The 20,931-nt window shown below is 46.1% G+C and overlaps 1 protein-coding gene across 2 annotated transcripts in view; it reads left to right on the top strand.

Moving 5' to 3' along the window:
* The first annotated feature begins 7,652 nt into the window (after nucleotides 1–7,652).
* The window catches only part of CFAP53 (cilia and flagella associated protein 53), a 35,377-nt gene continuing 22,098 nt past the window's right edge, over nucleotides 7,653–20,931 (top strand). Inside the window, exons 1-2 of one of the 2 annotated variants that reach the window (XM_084628999.1) lie at nucleotides 7,653–7,794; nucleotides 13,976–14,205. In XM_084628999.1, the coding sequence (XP_084485125.1) occupies nucleotides 7,729–7,794; nucleotides 13,976–14,205 (296 nt within the window). In that variant the 5' untranslated portion in view covers nucleotides 7,653–7,728. Of the gene's footprint in view, nucleotides 7,795–8,857; nucleotides 8,896–13,975; nucleotides 14,206–20,931 lie in introns of those variants that run through there. The other variant, XM_084629000.1, reaches the window with a different exon arrangement.

Raw genomic sequence — 20,931 nt, 5'->3', positions numbered from 1 at the left:
CACAAGTCCTCCTTTTCTTTTCGCGAATACAGACTAACACGGCTGCTACTCTGGAATCTGTTCCTTGTAAGTCCCAGGCCTTCTTCTCAGGCCCTGGCTGTGCTGCAGGGATACTGTGGGTTGGACACTCGCTCTGGTGGTGGCCACATGCTCTAAGGCTCTAGGTGGCAGGGCCCTTCTTCCCAGCATTGCCTCCGCCCTGTCAGGGTTACATATCCCCCTCCGAGTCCGACCTGCAGAGCCTCCTGGCTGAGGCATCTCCCTGTGCTGGGCCCACAGCCCAGGGTCCCCCCTCACTCTCCGCAGCTGCTCATGACACCCGGCTCCGGACTGCTCCAGCCCCAGCTCTGGTTCCAGCTCCACTCTGCCTCAGCACGGCTACTGCTCTGCCTCCAGCTCCCTGGGCTGCTTCTCCGGCCCTGGTTGCTGCAGCTCTGCTCCCAGGACAGGTCTGCTCTGCAGGCTGCTTCTGTGACTCTGCTCCCAGCACTGACCTGCTTCGTGGGCTGCTTTTCTGGCCCCTCTGGTTCTGATTGCTGCAGCTCTGCTCCCAGGGTAAGTCTGCTCTCTTTGGGCTGTGCCTCTGGCTTTGGGGCTGCAGCTCTGCTCCCCAGCTCAGCTTGGGCCCCTGCTTTCTCCTTAGCTTGGCCCTACTCTGTCTGATCCAGGCAATTCCAGCTCACACGGAGGATGGGACCTCCCTTGCCTCCTGACTCCCTAATTAACCTGCCTGCCCTGTCATTCAGGCTGACCTGGAGCACTGGCCTCTCCCCATTGCTCCTAGAGACTGGCAGTCTCCAGGTCCTGATTCCACATCGACCCTTCCCCCTTTTAGTATTGGGAACTACAACACCCCCACTGAATATTAGTAAGGGGGCAACAGGCACAAATATCAGAGTGTCAATCAGTGCACTCAGACTGTAGCAGACCCCTGGTCAAATTTAGAACTTTTCCACTAATTGCCCCACATCTCACCCAATCAACAATTTCTTCCAAGTCAGCAATTTCACAGATCCCAAAACTGCCTCCGCAATTAACATTTGAGGCTCAGCCAGCTGCTTTAGGATGGCTGCTGCTTCTCACAGCAACTCTTTTAAGCTTCTTATGAGCACTGAGTTGATTAAACATGGAGAACTAGTTATCCCCACATTGTCTACTACACTATCCAGCTGGTTTCCTCTCACTTGTCATGTTGTGGGGCCACCAAGAGGACTGAGCACAGAAAGACACAGATGATTCCAACAGAAGTAACTGCTTTATTAAAGCTAACCCAGAAGTAAAACTGATACTTGATGCTACTTCCAGAAGCAGTGACACATCATTATCATTAATTCTTTAATTAATTATCAGCACCTCACTTACACCAGTGTAAATTTAACATAACTCCATGAGAGTAGAATCCATGGAGCATGGACTTAATCATTGGAAATATCACACCCTTCCATGGATGGACTTGTACTTTTTGTGTATGGCCTTGTGCACTTCAGCTGAGACCCAAAATGGCATATTTCTGGTCTGCAAGCATTAACTATACCAAATGAGTAGAAGCCAACCCTTTTTTTTCTTATGACCAAACAATATGAGATATTAAAAGTTGAAATCCCTATTACACACATAGTATATGCCCATAGATAGATGCTTATGAAAATTTCTGACTCACTCTGACCTTTCAGCCAGTCATGTGGGTCTGATCACACAGTAGGGAGGAACTCTGCCAATCATACACACACACAAATCTGATGACAGACATAAGAATCCAGGAGGCATGATTTCCTCAAGTGTATAATCAAATATTGCCTGCAGCCACGGTTACTGAGGGTTTATGAGAACGTGATGGAATATATTACCTGTCAGAGGCCTAGGAGCATTAAAAGTCTGAGTGGGTGAAAAAGCCATAGGGGAGCTCAAACTCCGCTTCGTGGAGATACTCAGCCTGGAACCCTTACGAGGAAGGAGAAAATCAGATGTTAGAGCTGCTGGGATTGGATTAACAGCCATGCTATCACACAAAGGACATGGAGAGCCAACAACAGGTATGTTTTTGGCAGGGAAGAAGGTTGGTTCTAATTTAAAAGACATTGTTTCTCTTCCAGAGAAAGAAGTGAAAGCTCTTTTCTGAAAGGAGTTATAGACTGAATAGAAAGACTGTTGGCCAAATCCTCAGCTGGTGTATATCACTGTAGCTCCATTAACTTCATTGATTACACCAACTAGGGAATTGGCTCTGTCTGTTTCCTCCTGGAGCAGGGAGAACCTACAGACCTTGTTTGGTTTTTCTTTTCAGGCCAGAAAGGGCTTTAGAGAGGGGGGTATAGACTAGGAAACTGATTTGCTCTGCTAAAGTCTATTGCTCTAATCTTTGTGTACTTCTTTACACCTGTGGAAAAGAAGTATAAAACACTATTATTTTGATTTTTGAACTAGCTGTAAATAACTACACAAGGTGCAGAGCAGTGAGGAATCAGGCCCTGTGTCTGGATTCTCCTCTGGAGCAAAAAGGAGCCATGTATCTGTTACTTGTGAAGGTCTTTGATTCCTTCTTGAAGTGAGAGGATCCAGGGAGCACAGTTAATTTCCATCTGGTGAAGGCTTTAGTGCCTTTCATGAGGGGGTAGAATAAAAAAACTGGGACTGTTCCAAACTGTTGAAAGCTTACCTGTACTCTGGGGTCTCTCTTAGGGAACATGATGGGTAAAGGCAGAGCGGGAACACTTGAAAGGAAAACTCAAACTGCTACTCTGTTCCTGGGCCCTAGATTTGAGCTCCAAGGTGTGGGTGGGCTGGAGAGCCCCTTTTCCTCTGGTATAGAAGAACCACAGGAAGATCCTGCTTGAGTATGTGGAAGAGGGACAAAGTCTTCCTTCAAAATAAGATAGAGTGCTTCTTAACAAAACCAAAGACCTTAATCTTTCTCGTCATCTGTCTGATCTCCCAGTCAGCTAGCCACTAAGTCACAAGGCACCCTATGACAGTGAACTGGGGAATAGCAGCTGAGCCAGCTCTGTGGTTATTGAAACTCTAATTAATTACTCTAGAGTAGACCTCAATAAAAAGAACTGTGCCTAGTTGATGGATGAGGATGGCCTGAAAAGAACTAAGAGACACAGGAAGGACCTGAGAATAGGGTAGCAGGAGAGCATATGCTCCCGTGGTACATCTAGCCCAGTATTCTGTCTCTAATGATGGCTTCAGAGGGAATCCACAAAACAGGACAATTATTGAGTGATCCATCCCCCACTGTCCAGTCCAGGCTTCTGGCAGTTAGAGGTTTAAGGGCTCTAAGGAGTGTGACAATGCTGCCCAGCTGAGGTCACTCAGTTAGGGTGAACTGCAAACAGAACAGGGCAGACAAACCCCAAATGCTGGTGGATATTCCAGTACTTAGATTTACCAAGCCAGCACAAAACTACTTCTGTATTACCTCACTAGTTACTCAGAAGTCCAAATAATGCAGTTCTCTTAAAGTACCCAGCCTCAGGCCTCCATCCAGACACACATGTCAGATATGATGATGATTACTGAAAATCTTATCTCATCGTATGAAAGAAAAAGTTCTTCCAACCCCAAAGGGTCAGCCACACACCCAGGTCCAATTATAACTTAGATCTTACCCAAAATACACGCTTATAGCCAATTCTTATTAACTAAGCTAAAATTTATTAAAAAAGAAAAGAGAGAGAGTGTTGGTTAAAAGATCAATACATGTACAGACTTGAATTCAATTCTTGAGGTTCAGACACATAGCAGAGATGAGCTTGTAGTTGTCAAAAGTCCTTTTAGAAATAGTCCATAGGTTATAGTCCAATGTCCATATTCAGGGTGACTGGGGATCTCAATCCTTATGGCTTAGGGTTTCCCCTTCTTGAAACCCAAAGCAGATCTGAGATGAAGAAGGATCATGTCCCAAGGGTTTTATACATTTCTAGCAGCCTTTTGGCCTGAGAAAACAATAGCCTTAACTTTCCTTCTCCTAAACATCATGGCAATTATTACAGGGTAACTTATCCATTAAACAGTTCAGCTACAGGTTACCACAACCTGCAGAGAGACATATTGACAATAATACGATTTCACTCAAGTGTCTTCCTAAATGTTAATACTCCTTTTTTGATCTTTGAATCAAAGCTATAGCAATAGACAAGACTTGTTTGCTTACATCACAAGACCTCAACAAACATCTACCCTTCTATGTCTAACAATGCAGACTTGCATTTCAAATCTCTAATCATTTACATATCTTCCTAACCCATCTTTAAAGTTTGGCCAAGGATCAGGTCAGTCTGTGAGTTAATTAACTCTGTCTGGCCCTGTCACATTTCAATGAGATATTATATTACACTCATAATGTCACAGGAGACTATATACTGCCCTTGCAAGAGGATAGTAAAGCTAGTAGGGTTTGGTTTTTTTTGGTTAATCTTGTAATTTCTACATTCCTGTGCCATGATACTACTTCATGATACTGCCCTGACTGGGATGATTTAATTGGGGATTGGACCTGCTTTGAGCAGGGGATTGGACTAGATGACCTCCTGAGGTCCCTTCCAACCCTGATATTCTATGATTCATATACCGTATCATCCTGTGCGTTTCCAGACTGCACAACTACAATGAATCATTTGGCCACTAGATGTCAATAACGCATCATAGAAGAGGTTTAGCTGAAATGAAAAGAGCAAGCACTATGCTGTAGGACCTTGGTTTAAGCATGAACTGACAAAAAAGCCCAGATTCGGCATTATCTACAGAGAAAAAGGGTCTAAATTAAAAGCAATATTCTAAACATTTTATAACGCTAAAGTGCACCTAGATGTTAGCTCTCAAATATATGTATGTCCGTATGTATTAAAGGTAGACTATCAGAGCTACAGTATTTTTAAAAAGAAAAGGAATATTTGTGGCACCTTAGAGACTAACCAATTTATTAGAGCATAAGCTTTCGTGAGCTACAGCTCACTTCCTCAGATGCATATCGTGGAAACTGCAGCAGGCTTTATATATACACAGAGAATATGAACCAATACCTACTCCCACCCCACTGTCCTGCTGGTAATAGCTTATCTAAAGTGATCATCAGGTGGGCCATTTCCAGCACAAATCCAGGTTTTCTCACCCTCCACCCCCCCACACAAATTCACTCTCCTGCTGGTGATAGCCCATCCAAAGTGACAACTCTTTACACAATGTGCATGACAATCAAGTTGGGCTATTTCCTGCACAAATCCAGGTTTTCTCACATCCCCCCCACCCCCATACACACACAAACTCACTCTCCTGCTGGTAATAGCTCATCCAAACTGACCACTCTTCAAGTTTAAATCCAAGTTAAACCAGAACATCTTGGGGGGGTGGGTAGGAAAAAACAAGAGGAAACAGGCTACCTTGCATAATGACTTAGCCACTCCCAGTCTCTATTTAAGCCTAAATTAATAGTATCCAATTTGCAAATGAATTCCAATTCAGCAGTTTCTCGCTGGAGTCTGGATTTGAAGTTTTTTTGTTTTAAGATAGCGACCTTCATGTCTGTGATTGCGTGACCAGAGAGATTGAAGTGTTCTCCGACTGGTTTATGAATGTTATAATTCTTGACATCTGATTTGTGTCCATTTATTCTTTTACGTAGAGACTGTCCAGTTTGACCAATGTATATGGCAGAGGGGCATTGCTGGCACATGATGGCATATATCACATTGGTGGATGTGCAGGTGAACGAGCCTCTGATAGTGTGGCTGATGTTATTAGGCCCTGTGATGGTGTCCCCTGAATAGATATGTGGGCACAATTGGCAACGGGCTTTCTTGCAAGGATAAGTTCCTGGGTTAGTGGTTCTGTTGTGTGGTATGTGGTTGTTGGTGAGTATTTGCTTCAGGTTGCGGGGCTGTCTGTAGGCAAGGACTGGCCTGTCTCCCAAGATTTGTGAGAGTGTTGGGTCATCCTTTAGGATAGGTTGTATATCCTTAATAATGCGTTGGAGGGGTTTTAGTTGGGGGCTGAAGGTGACGGCTAGCGGCGTTCTGTTATTTTCTTTGTTAGGCCTGTCCTGTAGTAGGTAACTTCTGGGAACTCTTCTGGCTCTATCAATCTGTTTCTTTACTTCTGCAGGTGGGTATTGTAGTTGTAAGAAAGCTTGACAGAGATCTTGTAGGTGTTTGTCTCTGTCTGAGGGGTTGGAGCAAATGCGGTTGTATCGCAGAGCTTGGCTGTAGATGATGGATCGTGTGGTGTGGTCAGGGTGAAAGCTGGAGGCATGCAGGTAGGAATAGCGGTCAGTAGGTTTCCGGTATAGGGTGGTGTTTATGTGACCATTGTTTATTAGCACTGTAGTGTCCAGGAAGTGGATCTCTTGTGTGGACTGGACCAGGCTGAGGTTGGTGGTGGGATGGAAATTGTTGAAATCATGGTGGAATTCCTCAAGGGCTTCTTTTCCATGGGTCCAGATGATGAAGATGTCATCAATATAGCGCAAGTAGAGTAGGGGCTTTAGGGGACGAGAGTTGAGGAAGCGTTGTTCTAAATCAGCCATAAAAATGTTGGCATACTGTGGGGCCATGCGGGTACCCATAGCAGTGCCGCTGATCTGAAGATATACATTGTCCCCAAATGTGAAGTAGTTATGGGTAAGGACAAAGTCACAAAGTTCAGCTACATTCCATTTACATTCCTTGTAAAACATATTCCATCAGAGGACATAAAGGTTCTGTTCCCAACTCTGCTACTGACTCACTATGTGACTCTAGGCAAGTCACATAAACGTACATTTTCGTAGTGAGTGGAGCAGTGGTGGTGCCCTAGGAGTGCTATCTCCATACACAGTGGTAACACATGGGTCTGTGAGAGCACGGTATTAGCAGCAGTGGCTCCATATGTCGTGGCAGCATATGTGCTGATGGGAGCATGGTGGTGACGCGGCTCCCGGCTTGGTGGCGTCCTACATGGTGGCAGTATGTGCGTGTGTGCTGGCGGGAGCAGAGTGGTGGCGCACAGCCCTGTGCTCTGGCCCCACATGTCGTGGCAGTGGGTGTTGGTGGGAGTATGGCGGTACCACCACCCTGGACCCAACAGCCCCATACACGGTAGTGGTGGTGCGTTGGCTGGTGGGTGAATGGTGGTGGCAGGGCTCTGTGGTCTGCATCCATATATGGGGGTGCTATGTGTGCTGGCGAGGGGATAGGGCTGGCAGGCCCTGTGCTCAGGGGCGGTGCTGTGTGTGCAGGTGGGAACATGCTTGGTGTAACTGGGGCCAGGGCTCAGTGGCCCGATAGACAGGGGGAGCAAAGCAGGCTGCTGTAGTGTGGGGAGCACAGCCCCATGGCATACAGGACAGTCTGGCCTGCAGCTTTGCGCTAGGGAACGAGACCTAGGCTGCCCGCCCTGCAGAAGGCCCTGCTCTGACAGTGGTGGCCCCGCCCCCTGCGTCCCTGAGCACTGACTGCGGGCACCTAGCAACCACGGCAGGCCTGGGCTTCCACCACGAATCAGAACGTCATTATGCGCATGCTTACTGCTGCCTTTGTGTTCCCCCCACGAACCGAGCTTTCTCGCCGCCCATTCGTGGGCATGCGCCGCACGCTTGCTGACGCGTGATCCTCAGGAGACGGCTCACAGAGCGTTCTCTCCTGAGGTCACTTCCGCTATGCTCCGCCAATTGTCATAGCAACGGGTCGTGCGTCCCGGAAGTGGCGGCGGCCGGGCAGTCTCCCCGCGGTTCCAGCGGCGGCCGGGGGAGTGATGCTGGGCCAGTGGAGCCAGCGCCCCCGGGAGGTGACGGGCCCCACCCCGCACTCAGTGGCGCTGGTGAGACGCTCAGGCTGAGGCGCAGGCGCAGGGCCGGGGGACGGGAGTGGGCGCAGGCGCAGAGGCACGGTGTGGGGCGCGGGGTAGGGGGCCATAGGTGCTGGAACTGGCGGGTGCGGGGGGGTGCTGCTGCACCCTCGGGCACGAAGTGGTTTCCATCATGTCCAGGGTTTTCAGCTGGGTTCAATGGCTCTCGGCTGCCCCGCTGTACACATTGTTCCAGTGCCCCTGGTGGGCGCAGGCGCTGCAGTAGGGTGGGGAGGCAGCGGCGCTGGGTGCAGGCAGTGGTGAGCTGGAGCCAGTTCCCACCAGTTCGCTGGAACCGGTTGTTAAATTTAGAAGCCGTTTTACAACCGGTTCTAAAAGGGCTTCTAAAGTTAACAACCGGCCAAAAGTGGCGCCTTGGGCATCGACTCCGTGGGTGCTCCTTGGCTGGAGCACCTACGGGGGAAATTTGGTGGGTGCAGAGCACCCACCGGCAGCTCCCTGCCCGGCCCCAGCTCACCTCCACTCCGCCTCTGCTTCCTCCCCTGAACGCCCCGCTCTGCTTCTCGGCCCCCCCCGGCTTCCCGCGAATCAACTGTTCACGCAGGAAGCCTGGGAGGGCTGAGAAGCAAGCGGCAGCTTCGCGCTCAGGCCCAGGGAGGCGGAGCAGAGGTGAGCTGGGGGCGCCAGGAGGGCCACCTGTGCTGCAGCAGGTAACCCGGGCGGGGGGGGGGCGCAGGGGAACCACTCCCTGCCCCAGCTTGCCTCTGCCTCCCTGGGCCTGAGCATGAAGCTGCTGCTTGCTTCTCAGCCCTCCCAGGCTTCCCGCGCAAACAGCTGATTTGTGGGAAGCTGGGGGCGGAGAAGCAGAGCGAGGCGGCGCATTCAGGGGAGGAGGCAGAGTGGAGGTGAGCTGGGGCCAGGCACCGAGCGGGGTGGGGAGCTGCTGGTGGGTGCTCTGCACCCACCAAATTTCCCCCGTAGGTGCTCCAGCCCCGGAGCAGCCACGGAGTCGGTGCCTAAGGCACCACTTTTGATGTGATCAGTGTGGGGAGCAGCTACCCTGCCCCTAGGAGCTAGAGGGACCTGCCGGATGCTTCCTAGGAGCTGCCCCAGGTAAGCAATGCCGGGACTCCTCACCTTGCCAGGTCCCTCTGGCTCTTAGGGGCAGGGTGGGCACCCACTACGGTGGCCCATGAGACCCTCCTGCCCAGTTCTGGGGGTGGACAGGCGAGGGGAATGGATGGGGTAGGGGACCGGGGGGGAGGGTGTCAAGGAACGCGGGGGGTTGGATGGGGCAGGAGTCCCGGGGGGGCGGGAGTGGGCCATGACCCCCTCGTGGGGTGAGGAGGGAACCGGTTGTTAAGATTTTTGTCAGTTCATCACTGGGTGCAGGCACTGCACTATGGTGCGTGGCCAGTGTTTTCCTCAGGCATTGAAATGGAGGGAGGTGTTCAAATTTATGGGGGGGGCAGGGCTGATGAGGGGTGAGACCGTGAGGGTGAAGGTGGCTCTGTGGCACTACAGTAAAAACTGAAAAATGTTTCATGACCATTTAATTAGATTTAACTCATGTTTTAAAATCATCACAAAAATTAAAGTTGGCTACTCAAGCCTTCTATGAAGCACTACATCTTGATCCTTCTTGGTTTCGTGTTATAATTTTGCACAACTCTGTTAATGAACTTCTTGAATGCAATGCGTTCATCTTTGGTGGCCACTCGTGTGTCCGGTATTTCCATTCCTTCAATTGATATGCTCATTAGATCATTCACATGATTCGGCAGAAGGCAACTTCTTTCAGAACACAAAATTCTATTCAATGAGTCAAAAGCACGCTCAAATGTAGCTGTTGTGACTGGGAGTAACAAGAGATGAATTCCTACTTCTTTCATCTCAGGAAACATAGCACAAAGATTGGGTCAAGCCACTAGCGATGATAAAAAAGAAAAGGAGTACTTGTGGCACCTTAGAGACGAATACATTTATTTGAGCATAAGCTTTCGTGAGCTACAGCTCACTTCATCGGATGCATTCAGTGGAAAATACAGTGCGGAGATTTATGTACACAGAGAACATGAAACAATGGGTGTTACCATACACACTGTAACGAGAGTGATCAGGTAAGGTGAGCTATCACCAGCAGGAGAGCGGGGTGGGGTGGGGAAGAACCTTTTGTAGTGATAATCAAGGTGGGCCATTTCCAGTAGTTGACAAGAACGTCTGAGGAACGGTGGGGGGGAATAAACATGGGGAAATAGTTTTACTTTGTGTAATGACCCATCCACTCCCAGTCTTTATTTAAGCCTAAATTAATTGTATCCAGTTTGCAAATTAATTCCAATTCATCAGTCTCTCATTGGAGTCTGTTTCTGAAGTTTTTTTGTTGAAGAATTGCCACTTTTAGGTCTGTAATCGAGTGACCAAAGAGATTGAAGTGTTCTCCGACTGGTTTTTGAATGTTCTAATTCTTGACGTCTGATTTGTGTCCATTTATTCTTTTACGTAGAGACTGTTTTGTTTGGCCAACGTACATGGCAGAGGGGCATTGCTGGCACATATCACATTGGTAGATGTGCAGGAGAACGAGCCTCTGAAAGTTGAAGTAAAATCTTCATTAATTTGTTGTATGATATTCCACTCTGTGTTCAAATTCTCTATTCTGTCCTGAGCACATGGCAGCCCCATTGCTGGTTGTGCCTCACTCCACTCAACTCTTGGTGTTTTATAGGACAGCGATCTGTAAAAGCTACATAGAGGTTGAGTAGAATCTATAAGTCGCTGTTGTAGATTTTTAAGAATCAAGTCTGTGTACTTTGTCTTAACAAACACTTCTTGTCCTTTTCACTTAAGGATTCAATATAAATGCCTTCATTACTCAACTTAAGGACTGAAGTCTTTGCTTTTTCCAGTAGTTTTTCAATGGATAGCTCTCTGATTGATCCAAATGTAGCTTCTATTGCTGGACAAAGATCTACTACTGTTGTAGCAGATGCCTGGATGGCATTGTTTAATGACCCAAGTGGTTTCAACAGTAGACTTACAAGGGAGAGAATGACAATAATCTTCTCTGAATGTAGTAACAAAAGTAATCCACCAGCCTCACTACTTAGATCCATCCCATCTTGGTAGATACTTTCCAAAGCCAGTAATAATGGCTGGCGTAATTTTAAGACAACAGCCAAGGATTGCTCATGAGAAAGCCAGAGGGTTTTCCCAGGTTGGACTAATTTGAACTTGAGTCCCAGTGTATCTTCTATATTTTCCAAGATATTCAGTCTTTTTGGACTCTTGCAGAAAAAAGAATATAATGAAGACATTAAATTTATAGCTTTTTAAATGTCTTTTGAAGAGTCTGCAGCTCGTACTAGCACTAGTTGGAGTAGATGACCTCTGCAGTGTGTATAGGAGAGCTTAGGGTTACACTTTTCTCTGAGTAAAGCTTGTACTCCACCATGTCTTCTAGAGAATTTTGCAGCTCCATCAAATATAGAAGCAGCCATCTGTTTGGGGTCCAACTGACAAGCATTTAACTCTTCTAAGATGTGGGTTGTCACAGATGCAGCCAATGTGTCTTCTGTAACTTGAACAGCTAGAAACGCATCTACTGGCCTACGACTGACATCAAGAAAACCTACACAATGACTTAATACTTGATGCCCATTTGCATCGGTGCATTCATCAGCCATGTGTGCACATTTTTTTGTGTGGTGAGAGAGTTCTTCACTTTTTCAACTGTTGAGTCTTTCACTGTTGCACCACATGCGTCTAGCTAGTCAGTTGAGATACATGAAGTGAGCTGTAGCTCACGAAAGCTCCTGCTCAAATAAATTGGTTAGTCTCTAAGGTGCCACAAGTCCTCCTTTTCTTTTTGCGAAGACAGACGAACACGGCTGTTACTCTGAAATCAGTTAAGATAGTGAGTATATGCTGGTCTTGTTCAGAACCAGTGTTCAGCTTCAGGATGAACAAGTGACAATGCACTTAACATTGGCCTCCAGTTTGTAGTGTGTGATGTATCTTGCTGAAATAGAATGTATGATGCCACAGCCATGTTTGGTCACATGAACTGTGTTGTGTCTCCAGCATTCTTAACAGCCTCATTAACACTCACTGGTGTTGTCCTTGGTCAGTGGAGTCTCGGAGTTCAGAGGTGCGTTCACATGAGTTCACCTCCCAGGTGGGGGCAAGAGGGCACCTTGCTCGTTCCTCCAGCTGCTCACCGTTCGCTCTGGCCTCTGTTGTTCGTTGTGCCACTGTTCACTCCATTGCAATGTTGCCAATGGCGCTGCGCCGTCACCTTCTGCTGCCACCTGCCACTCTGACCTCTGCTAGTTGGTCTGTTGAGGTTCCACCCAGCTCTCAGTGATTTCAGCTGAGCTCTCGGTGGGGGAACCTCGCTGCTAGTGCAGACTGGGCCGTCTCTTCCACAGAAACACTGTCCCACAGCAGTTCTAAGCACTTAGACCTGATTTCAGCTGTAGTGGTTACTTAAGAAAACAAAAGCCTATCTATGGAGCCTAATCAGCTCTGTCTTTAAAGAGTGGAGAGGGGCAGGTTAAATAGTACTTGTGACTCAGGCAGACCATCAAGCAAAACACCTGTCCCTACCCTCTCTTGATGCCCTCAATCAGCATAGGCTAAGTACAGTTCTACTGCCCTCTACTCAGACAACAAGAATAAGAACATTTCATTTCCTCCCCCTCGCCCCCTGCATTCAAGTGATTTGTAACCCAACCTCAGCCAATCTATCACTTGGCCAATGCAGCTCTGTTTGCTGGATACCTAGGTAGATTAGGTGTGAATGTAAATACAATCTGGTCTTGAAGACTTTCCCCCTAGCTCATCACTAGCTGTCCAGGAGAGCTCATTTAGACTTTGCTTACAAATCATAATTTGAAATTATTAGGTTGGCCAACATCACGGAAATGAATGCACGGACATTGTCATAAAAAACAACAGCTGTATAAGGAAGCTAGTCTATGTTTATACTTTTCAAATCTGTTTATACTTTTTCAGATACACATATTTTATCATACACTGTATATGCTTTTAAAGTGTGTATTAACGTTTCTATTTCAATTCACATTTCCAAACAATCACTAAACAGGCAACACTGCATGTAACTAGTTTACAAAACTGGGGGCGGGGGAAGAGGTTGGAGAAATTCGGGGGGCGGGGAGGGAATCCCTGTGCGTGGTGGAGTGGTGAGACCCCAGGGCAGGACCGCAGAGCATGTGATGTTTCCGCTGCAGGGTGGAGGGCCCCAGAGCTGGGGACTTGGCCACGCAGCCGCCAGGTCGGTGTGGGGCAGGGACAACTCAGCCTCTCCCCTGCGTTACAGCGAAGGGCAGCGGGACTCTACTCCTAGGGCTGCCTGCAGAGGTTTGCAGTGTTTATGGTGCTGTGGGTCACTGGCCACAACCATGCTGTCAGTTGAGAGCAACTTATTATCATTATCATTATTCATTTGTATTACCGTAGCGACTAGGAGCCCTAGTCCTGGACCAGGACCCTAGCAAAGATCAATAAAGGAAGGTCCCTGCTCCAAGGAGCTTACAGTCTCAGTCAATGGCAAGAGACACAAATGGATGCGGACAGAAAAGTAGAGTAGATAAGCAGAGTACGAGTGAGGCCATGTTTATACATACAGCACTAGAGTGGGGCAGCAGAACCGATACAGCTGCACTGCTACAGCACATCTTGTGAAGGTGCGCTATACTGATGGGCAAGAGCTCTCCCATCAGCATAAAAAATCCACGTCTGAGCAGCAGAAGTTATGTCAGTGGGAGAAGCTGCAGCACCGTGCACACAAGCGCTTATGTTGGTGTAATTTATGTCGCTCACGGGGTGGTTTATTTACAACCCTGAGTGCCATAAGTTATGCCGGCATAGGCTGTAATGTAGACAGAGCCCAAGTAGTGAGTCAGTATTAGTCAGCACAGTAAACCATGGTCTCTGTGACCTAGAGGTGAATGGGTCCTAATCCCATTACCTAGCCCTTGAGCTGTCTAGTCCTTCCTAGAATGGTGGCTTGCATTTACTGAAAAGTGTAGTTTTTGAATTTTATATTTAACATTACTTTGAACTCCTATTAATACCTGCTTTATGATTGGTCGTTACCTGTTTGAGATGATAAACTAAAAGAGAGCCATTGGTCTTGTTTCCATTGTTAAAAATATATTTTCTTTTACAGAGGGCCAAGTTTCCTAAACCTGATAAGTTTCAATGTTTCATCTTGGAATGCAGACGTAAAGAAAAAGAACGTCTTGAATACTTGGCTTTCACAAAGGTTCACAACAGAGGTCTGCAGGTCAGTCAGTGGGAGAATCACAATGAACGCAGAAGGCTTCACAGTATTGTACAGAAGAAGGTCGATCAGACAATGCAGGAGTACCTGGCAGGAACTGAGGATAGAAGAGAGAGGTAACAAATCAAAAAGCTGGAGCCAACTGATAAATGGATTTCAGGTTCTTCTCATCCTCATTTCCATGCTTAAAAGCAAGCAAAATTGATTTAGAATAATATCGATGGGAACAAAAGAAACGTGCCCTAATAACTTAAAGTTTCAAGTATGTTCAGTATAGTGACTGCCAAAACAAAATCACTCAATGGATTTCTGCTGTGTGTGTGTAATGAACTGGGGCCATGTAAATAGCAATGCTATTTTTATCGGTGACCCCAGGGCAGAAGCATAGACGGCTTGCACTAAAAGAGAACTAGTTTAGCTGTCAGTTAAATAGCAGGCTGTACAGTTACTGGGCCAAACATTAGAGACAGATGTGGCCACACACGCTAAATCAGTGTGTTAGGGTCATATTTTCATCAGTGAATTCAGCAGATATGTTTTCAGCACTCCTCACTCCAGTTAGCTTTTTTGGTTCTTTAGGGCTAAGAGAGAGTGAACTGCATTCTGGCTCATGTATCAACACAGTTATTAAAACTTCCAACTGCAGGGCTGTCATGCTCTTGGGAGTGGTTCATGACCATGAGTGCCACCATCAGGGCAGACTGTCAAAAGCAGGGCAGAGACCCCAAAGTGGTGGTATATTATATAATTAAATTTCACCAACTCAGTAACAAATATTAACTCCTGGATCAGTGTAACAGTCTTAGTTAGCATGGAGTCACAGACAGTCCTCTTGGGCACTCCAGTCTATCTTGCCACTTGGGCAAGCTGGACTTAGTGATAAATGGTCTCTTACACCGAGAATCACAAAATGTTCAGGTTGCTCCCAGTCCCAAGAGACCAGTCACTTATCCCAGATCAGTTTGTACCTTGGATCTCACACCAGACATAAAGCTGGTAGCTAATCCTGTAATAAACTAATTAAGGATTTATTAACTAGGAAAAAGAAACAAGGTCGTTATTTACAGGTTAAAGCAGGCAGCATATATATGCAAATGAGTTCTGTCTAGGGTTCTAAAAGCACTGTCTTTTTAGGGCTAACCCAGGTTGACCATGGGGTCTCTGTGTTTTGATTCTTAGCTCCATCCCTTGAAAGAGACCAAACAGAAAAGAGATGAAAAATCTTCATGTCAGCTATCTGTTCCAGAATTCAAATTGATAGGATGTGCTTTCTGACATGTAGAACCTTCATGGGTGTAAGAAGGCCATTAAATGAGCCTTTGTGTTGGATGGTCCATTTAGTCTTGATAGTTCTTCTGGATGGATGGGGAAACCACTTTTCCTGCCTAGGTTCACAAGCTCAGAGCAGACATTTTTACAATTATAAAACAAAACTTACATATTACCTTATAGCATGGGATACAGACAAAAGAAGTAAGATTAATGCATGCAGCAACTGACAACCATTTTATAGAGACTAAACACATCCTTACAAGCTCATCATCTGTCTCAAACAGTATTAACATACAAGTGAGCTGGTCTGTTTTCCAGCTATGAATTTGAGCCATGGTGAGAGCTAACACCTGGTTTACTAGTGTCACAACAGTCAAATTGTGTTCTTAGTTATGCCAATACAAAGTCTTTAATTTAACTTTTAGATCCCAGGGCCCACTTGCAGGGCAAGCAGTTAGAAAAAAATATTGTTCCTAGTGAGTAAGTAAATTCAGTCCAGAAATTGTTGATAAACAATACACATGAGACTTCATGATGCCATTTTACGTTTTTATGGAGTAGAACTGAACTTGAATCATCCTAGAAAATAGTCAAATGCTTTAATTTCTTAGTCAGTGTACATCTTTTTCATTAAGCGAATTCAGTGTTGTGAGAAATGCTGGTTTGATAGCCCTGAAGATTAATCTTCTGTCCGTTCCGAGAGTAGGCACTGCACAGTGACTAGTAGTGCAAGTTTCCGTACGCTGTCTTTCAAGCATGACTTAACCCTGACTTGGAGGGGCCATGTGTAGTGAGAAGGAAGTTCAGTGTCCATCACCAGTGAGTCCTTAAAGCAAAAATTCTTGTTGTTAGATACTTTGCTTTACAAATATTAACTAATATTATATTTACCAGTCTCCTCAGAAGTCCTCCTGTGATGTAAGTAAGTGGTGTCATCCCCATTTTACAGGCAGAAAAAGTGACTTGCCCAAGGTCACAAAAGGTGTCATTGTGAGAACTAGGATTAAAATTTATGAGTTCCTGGCTCTCAGTCCCATGTTCTCTCAGTGCTTTTTGGGCCAAATACAGAGGTAAATGGTGATGCATATTACAAGTGGTTGATATAATTTATGTGTTCAGGGAGCAAAAAGGTATTGTACCAGGAAAAGCAAGTAACAGGTGATTGTTAGAATGTCTCAGATAAAGTGGACACTTCTCTTACTTCTTATACCCTATTGTTGCTTTTCTTAGTAAAACATCCCCTTAAAACATAAAATAGTCTAGTATGAAGCCGCTTATACTTTCACAGACCTACAAATGTATAACACTGCCTTTACAATTCGTTTGAAATTGGCCACCTCTCTTTCTCTCATATGCAGACATCGGAGCTCAATGTCCAAGTTCCGTTACCAGAGGATGCCCTCTATATCAAGAATCATAGAATATCAGGGTTGGAAGGGACCCCAGAAGGTCATCTAGTCCAACCCCCTGCTCAAAGCAGGACCAATTCCCAGTTAAATCATCCCAGCCAGGGCTTTGTCAAGCCTGACCTTAAAAACCTCTAAGGAAGGAGATTCTACCACCTCCCTAGGTAACGCATTCCAGTGTTTCACCACCCTCTTAGTGAAAAAGTTTTTCCTAATATCCAATCTAAACCTCCCCCACTGCAACTTGAGACCATTACTCCTCGTTCTGTCATCTGCTACCATTGAGAACAGTCTAGAGCCATCCTCTTTGGAACCCCCTTTCAGGTAGTTGAAAGCAGCTATCAAATCCCCCCTCATTCTTCTCTTCTGCAGGCTAAACAATCCCAGCTCCCTCAGCCTCTCCTCATAACTCATGTGTTCCAGTCCCCTAATCATTTTTGTTGCCCTTCGCTGGACTCTCTCCAATTTATCCACATCCTTCTTGAAGTGTGGGGCCCAAAACTGGACACAGTACTCCAGATGAGGCCTCACCAATGTCGAATAGAGGGGAACGATCACGTCCCTCGATCTGCTCGCTATGCCCCTACTTATACATCCCAAAATGCCATTGGCCTTCTTGGTAACAAGGGCACACTGCTGACTCGTATCCAGCTTCTCGTCCACTGTCACCCCTAGGTCCTTTTCCGCAGAACTGCTGCCTAGCCATTCGGTCCCTAGTCTGTAGCTGTGCATTGGGTTCTTCCGTCCTAAGTGCAGGACCCTGCACTTATCCTTATTGAACCTCATCAGATTTCTTTTGGCCCAATCCTCCAATTTGTCTAGGTCTTTCTGTATCCTATCCCTCCCCTCCAGCGTATCTACCACTCCTCCCAGTTTAGTATCATCCGCAAATTTGCTGAGAGTGCAATCCACACCATCCTCCAGATCATTTATGAAGATATTGAACAAAACCGGCCCCAGGACCGACCCTTGGGGTACTCCACTTGATACCGGCCGCCAACTAGATATGGAGAGGCTAGGTGTTGTAAACTGCCCTCTAGATGTTGGGTTGAGTACCCATCACTACATGAGTTATTGACTGCAATGCTTTCCCAGTCACAACATGGGGAAGAAACCAGGCTAAGCCAGAGCTTAGTTGCAGCAACTCTGGACAATCCACAGAGTACCCTGTTGAGCTGATGCAGGATCTAAGATCAAGTAGATAAGGAGGCAGGTGCAACGATGGACCCCTAAATTTATTTACTGTTTTAGACTCTCTTTCCCGCTGATGCTCTCTACTCTGTAAGAATGTAGTTTTCAGCTCTCTGGCAGAGCTGATCATTCGAGCATGGTAAAGGGCCAGTAGCACTCTTATCCAAGAATGCATGTGCTGACATAGCAAAGGGGAGTAGTGATCAGCTGTGGTGTCACACAGGGGTGTGATTCCTTCCCAGAATACCAGCAGACCTTTGATTTGGTGCTGTGTTTTTCCTGTCTGAGAATGGAGCATCAGTCAACGGGAGATGTAATGGGTTGGTTTCATTTGTCACAGATGTCCAGGTAGGTAGACTTAACAGAAAGGGCAACTGGTCGAAGATCAGGCAGAGCTATGTGTGCTAGCACATACAGACTGAAAATTGGTCTATAATTCAAGCAGCTGCTAATAATGAGTGGCTGAATTCAGTTCAGTGTCAAAAAGTTGAGTGTGACACCTCTGCCCCCAAACTGCAGAGCAGCATTCAGTTGGAACAAGCACAAAGGCCAATACAGATGAATGAAGGACTGAAGGGTCTCCTCTCCAGGAGGCTCCTGATAGTTTTCATATCAAAGTGGTATGGGAAGAAATCTTCATTTGCAGGTGTTCCAAGTGGGACTGGTATGTCAGGCTATGGTCGAGTTTTACTCCCAACTATGTGACAACTGGATGGAACGTCAGCAGTCGTCCATGGACCCAGATTGAGATCGGTCAATTGGCAAGACGATTGTTTAGATGGAAAGTAGTTGCCACTGTATTATTTTCACTAGGATTAATCTCCATGGCTGGAGGTAAATTGTCAGCATATCCACGCTGACTGAGATTCCCTTTGATCCTGGGGAAATAATTTCCAGTGTCAGCAATACAGATGTTCTCACCATACATATACTTCTCGGCTTGTGTTTCAGGGAGGTTGGAGGTATATCTCTGGGACAAAATGAGAGCCAAAACTGACTCTTGTGGAAGGCCATTATGGAGACATTTAAGGTGACTGATTTTTCTGCCCAATTTACAGGAGGAAGTTTTAGCTGCGAACCATTTCTCAGATGAACTGCATCATTAGCCTACAGGAAATAGGCTGACTGCTAAGCTGCTGCAAGTTAATATGCCACACAGTGTCATAGGCTGCTGTCAGATCAATAGTGACTGCCCAAACTTTCTTTCCAGACTTTCATGCATTTTCTATATTTTGAGTCAGATAAAGTTCCTGATCTTGGATCTAGCCTAAAGGCGAGGCAGCTGAGGAGTGACTACCTCATTAATCCACATCAGGATTAATCTCTTCATCGGCTTGTAGTTAACGCACAGCAGAGAAATCTGTCAGTAGCTCTCTGGGTCTGTCAATGGTTTTCCTGGCTTGGGAACAGCTACGACCTCTGCTCTGCACCAGGGTTTTGGAATACTGCAATTCTCAGTACAATTCAGAATTTGAAGCAGCCAGTTTTTGCTGATTGACCAAAATTGAGAAACAAACTCATTGTGAATGGTATCTGGACTAGGAGCCTTATTAGGCTGCAGTTGATGTATAGCCAGGTTGAGCTCTTGATGAGTAAAAGGAGTCATCAGGTTCGTATCCACTCCCTGAACCTGCCATTTCTCAGGAACCATCATTTTAACTGTGTGACTGAAAGCTTTGTCTTGATTAGGAGCTCTGCAATTGGCTACCAGCTGGGATGTGGTGGAGTTTGCTGTGGCTGGGTATTCCTTCTTGACCAGCCTAGACTCTCCACTCAATCTCTTAATAGTTTGCTAGACTTTGCAACTGGAAAGTGTGAAGTTCAATTTGGAGATAGTTTCTTTCCATCGCTTTTGCCTTGTTTGAGCTAGAAGATAAATAAGGTCTCTGCTTTTTGTCACAAACCTATTCATTCTTACTGGATTTAAATTCCTGATACAGTCTGGTTGCATCAGATGACTGTCCAGGAATTAATTGTTGACAAAATCCTGGGGGGAGTGGAGGGGTATATATTTCTTTGTGGTGGCCAGAATTTTATCACAGAAACTTGGGAGACTGCACTGATGTTGTTCCAATTATGGGCTGTGTGGGTAAAGACTCAGACAGCTTGAACTCAGAATGAAACGGGTCCTATGCTGCTTTCTGGAAATTCCACTGAGGTTTCCAAAGGCCACTTGTTGTTGGAATTTGTGTGCCTGTTGTGATTAGGCTGATGCTGGGTTTGAGGAAGCATATCAAGCAGTTTATGCTCTGTGGCCACTGGAGAGTACTGACCAGCTGTTGTTTGTTTTTGTTTTTTAAAGTGAGGTGAGGAAAGAATTTGAGGTTCATTGTTTGCTATGGAAAGTGGGTGACAGCTTAGGATCATATAAAAGCTGCATATCAACCGTTGATTCCCCCTCTAGCCTCACACCATCCATATCATCATCTGTGTATCCCCAGTGAGAATGATGTGAATTAAAAGCACCACAATGGACAGAAGATCCTTAAAAGATGGGTAACATAGGAGTTGGCCAGTTGGCAGATGAAGGTTTGTAGACATAAATAAGAGTCAGGTCCTTCACTTTTATAGCCTACCATTCAGTGACATCACTTTGACCTGATGATTAGACTGGAGTTGCTAGATTACCTTCCCTGATGTAGAATGCTATCCCATATTGCCTATGATGGAGGTGAGACATAATGGCACAAGTTGAGAAACAGTGATAAAGGATGTTTCCTGAAGCAAGATGATGAGTGCTTTGTGTTCTACAGCCAACTGGAGGAGGACATCCCTCTTGGCCACTGATCTTCCTTTGATATTGAGGTACAGCACTTTGAGCCGACCCCAACACTAAGGTTTGTGATGCCAGCTCTGAAAGTGACCCCCTTGGAGAACAAGTCGTTTGGGTTGTATTTGTTTTTCACTTTTTACAATGAGAACTTGAGCTCCAATTTTGTCTTTTGTGTACTTTATCATTGATTTTTATACTGA

This window comes from Lepidochelys olivacea (assembly GCF_965140295.1).
Source record: "Lepidochelys olivacea isolate rLepOli2 genome assembly, chromosome: 5".
Classification (NCBI taxonomy): domain Eukaryota; kingdom Metazoa; phylum Chordata; order Testudines; family Cheloniidae; genus Lepidochelys; species Lepidochelys olivacea.
The sequence above is the reverse complement of the archived record's forward strand: the minus strand, read 5'-3'. Positions and strand labels throughout refer to the sequence as shown.